The sequence below is a fragment of the Echinops telfairi genome, unplaced genomic scaffold, assembly GCF_000313985.2.
Source record: "Echinops telfairi isolate 266 unplaced genomic scaffold, ASM31398v2 ScPeMD7_18;HRSCAF=68, whole genome shotgun sequence".
Taxonomy (NCBI): domain Eukaryota; kingdom Metazoa; phylum Chordata; class Mammalia; order Afrosoricida; family Tenrecidae; genus Echinops; species Echinops telfairi.
In genome coordinates, this window is record NW_022103915.1 from 7,571,754 (window position 1) to 7,574,861 (window position 3,108).

The following is a 3,108-nucleotide window of genomic DNA, read 5'->3' on the forward strand; positions in this document are numbered from 1 at the left end:
AGAAGCACACCAGCCTGTCTGACCACGAGGTGTAGAAGGGACCAGTTATCAGACATAAAAAATGCTATATATCTATATCTATATCTATCTATCTATATATATATAGCATAGGTTCAATCATGTGGAGAATTGTGCAATTGCTACCACCATCTCTTTCCAAACATTCCTTTTCCTAGGGACTCCTTGACATTGTCCCTCCCTCCCTCCCTCCCAAACCCTTATTCTACTTGCTGCCTCTATAGGTTCTTTAATCCTGGGTTTCGCATATCATAAAACGGAAAACGGATTTTCTCCTCTTTGAAACCTGTCTCAAAGACAGAGGACCGCGGAAGCAGGAAGGACAACGCAGGGGGCGCGGGAGCAGCGTGGGAAAACGAAACGTCTGACACGGCCGACAGCCGGGCAGTGTCCCCGGCGTCAGGCGATTACGCTTTACAAGAAGCGGTGTGGCGTCACGTGAACACAAATCAGTGGTAACCACGCTTGCATACCGTAAACCAACTCACAGCTGCCTGCCGGTTCCGACCCACAGCAGCCCTGTCTGAACGTTTCTGAGACCGGCCGTCTATAGCAGAGCCTCACTTTCCTCCAGAGGAGCTGCGGGTGGGTTTCAGCACACACACACCCTTGCAGGCTAGCAGCCCAGGGGTGCACCCTCATCACCGCTAGGATGCCTGCAGGCCAACCGAGACAAAGAGGACCAGCTAAGAAGCTAATCCAGGAATCACATTGGAATGGTTTTCTGAAAAAAAAAAAAAAAATCAGGGCAAAGGTGGCGGGGGTGGGGTGTGTGTGTGTGTGGGGGGGCATTTACCACCAGGGTGGGTCTCAAAGCCATCATGCAAGCAGACACACACGCATGTGTACTGAATGGATCCATTTAGATGGCATTGTAAACTGCAGACTAAATCTCCAATGGCAGACCTAGTGACTACGTCATTGCCTGGGGCTCGGGGTGGGAGTGGGGGGATGACAGAGAGGCAAAAAGAAAGTCCGTGGGGCGCGGGAGCCAGCGGCTGGACACATTCACTTTCTCATTGGAGAGGACGTTTGCCCACGTCCCAGGTCCTCACATTTTACACCTTAAATAAACACGACCAAAGAGGCTTTGGAGTGGGGCAGACTAGAGTTCAAATCCTGCCTCTACCGCTTTTACGTTTAGTGTGTTTGGAGCGATGGTCTGAATGGTGTTGGTTTGGGATGTCCCTGGGAGAAGGGTGCCTAAGATTATTTTCTCCCTGATGGATGAAAAGAGTCGGTGAAGTCAGCCACCTCTTCCCGGCGGTTAGAGACACAAAACTCCAGCAGCCCTGGCATCCAGCTATGGGGACGGAAGCTACCTTTCATCTGACAGCCATCAGTGTTCCGCCCCAGTGTTCTTACCTTGATTAATATGTTTTCTGGTTTCACGTCCCTGTGAAATATCCCGTTTCTGCAGGCCATAGAAAAGGGAGAACACGGAGTCAGATTCTCCACGTTGCATTTTCACCCCGACTCACTGTCATCGAGCCGACCCTCTGGGGCAGGGTAGAACTGCCCCTGTGGGTTTCTGAGACGGTAATGCTTTACAGGAGTAGAAAGCCTCATCTGTCTCCCTCGCAGCGGATGGTGGTTTTGAACTGCTGACCTTGCGGGCAGCGCCCCACTGTGTAACCCATTCTGCCACCAGGACTCCTTCAGAGGAATGCTAATACATTTTAATGAACAAATCTGTGAGCACCCGACTCCATGGCTGTACCTGTGCATGTGATCAAGGGATTTACATAACTGGTACATATAATGCACAATTTTTTTTTCTGATAATGGGTGTCTTCTCCCTGTGCAATCAAGAAAACAGGTAAATATGGTTACAAACGTGACACGGTCCCTTATGTAATAAATCAAAATATATACATTTCTATTCATTAGAATGTGTGAAAATAAAGCTTCCTCCAGGAGAAATAATCTAAACTCATTTTGGCAAATATGGAGTAGGATTTATAAAGTCCACCACCTCAAACTCCACATAGACTTTTACTTTTTAGGAGGAGACATAGTGGTTACACATTGGGCTGCCAACTGGGAGGTCAGCAGTTCAAAACCACCAGCTGCTCTTCGGGAGGAAGACGAGGCTTTCTACTCCCATAAAGAGCTATCGTCTCAGAAACCCACAGGGGCAGTTCTACCCTGCCCTATAGGGGCTCCACGAGTCAGAATTGACTTCATGGCAGTGAGGGTTTTTGTTTTGTTTTGCTTTGTTTTTAAATTCTTGAACTCTTTAGAAGTTTTAGGGTTTTTTTTTGGGTGGGGGGGGGTGGCTACAGAAAGCACCAAGGGGCTGTGTTCATTTTCCTTCCGTTTTCTTTCTGCTCTTGGATTTCGTAGTCTCTTTCCATCTGTCTCCGAGGTGCTTTAATTGTTTTCGTTGTCAGCTCACATCCGCGGTTGAGCCTCTAGTGAACTTTCCATTTCAGTGATTGCAGTTTTTAACTCTTGGATTCCCACTGGGCTCTGTTTTATGACGTGTCTCTTTGTGGGTCTTCCCTGTGTGAGTCACACTGCCATCCCAGCTTCGTTTCTTTTATTCAAGCTTCTCAGAGCCTCTGAACACACTGATAATGGCTGCGTGGAAGTCTTTGTTAAATCTGACATCCAGCTGCTCAGGAAGCCCTTTCTGTTGCCTGCTTTTCCCCATTGTTTCTTTACATTCCTTGTCATTTGGGTGGGCGAGGGGGGCTTGGAAATGAGACATTTTAGGTAACAGGTTATAGAGACACCCACTCTGAGGACTGGTCCCAACCTCCATAGCTCGCTTTGTGCTTGTTTGGTGAATTGCTAGGGTACTTGAGCGAAGTCTATTTCCCACCCCCCAACCCCGCCATACTGTGAAGCTACTGGCCCAGCTCTGCTGGGGACACAGCCTGTTGGCACCCAGCCCCCTGGGGTGACAGTGACCTGGGCAGGGAGCTCCTTGTCTCTTTCCCCATCACACCCTGCTGTTACGTTCCACTCATTGCTATTGGGCTCTTTTTTTTTTCTTTTTTAACATTTTATTAGGGGCTCATACAACTGTTATCCCAATCCATACACACATCAATTGTGTAAAGCGCATTTGTACATCGTTTCTCA

General features: G+C 48.4%; 1 protein-coding gene across 1 annotated transcript in view; it reads right to left on the reverse strand.

The window, feature by feature from the left end:
• MOK (MOK protein kinase) overlaps nt 1-3,108 on the reverse strand; it is a 33,322-nt gene that overhangs the window by 6,446 nt on the left and 23,768 nt on the right. The window contains exons 5-6 of the mRNA XM_045288042.1: nt 1,739-1,817; nt 1,384-1,432 (exon numbers count right to left, since the gene is read on the reverse strand). Of these exons, the coding sequence (XP_045143977.1) occupies nt 1,384-1,432; nt 1,739-1,817 (128 nt within the window). The remainder of the gene's footprint in view (nt 1-1,383; nt 1,433-1,738; nt 1,818-3,108) is intronic.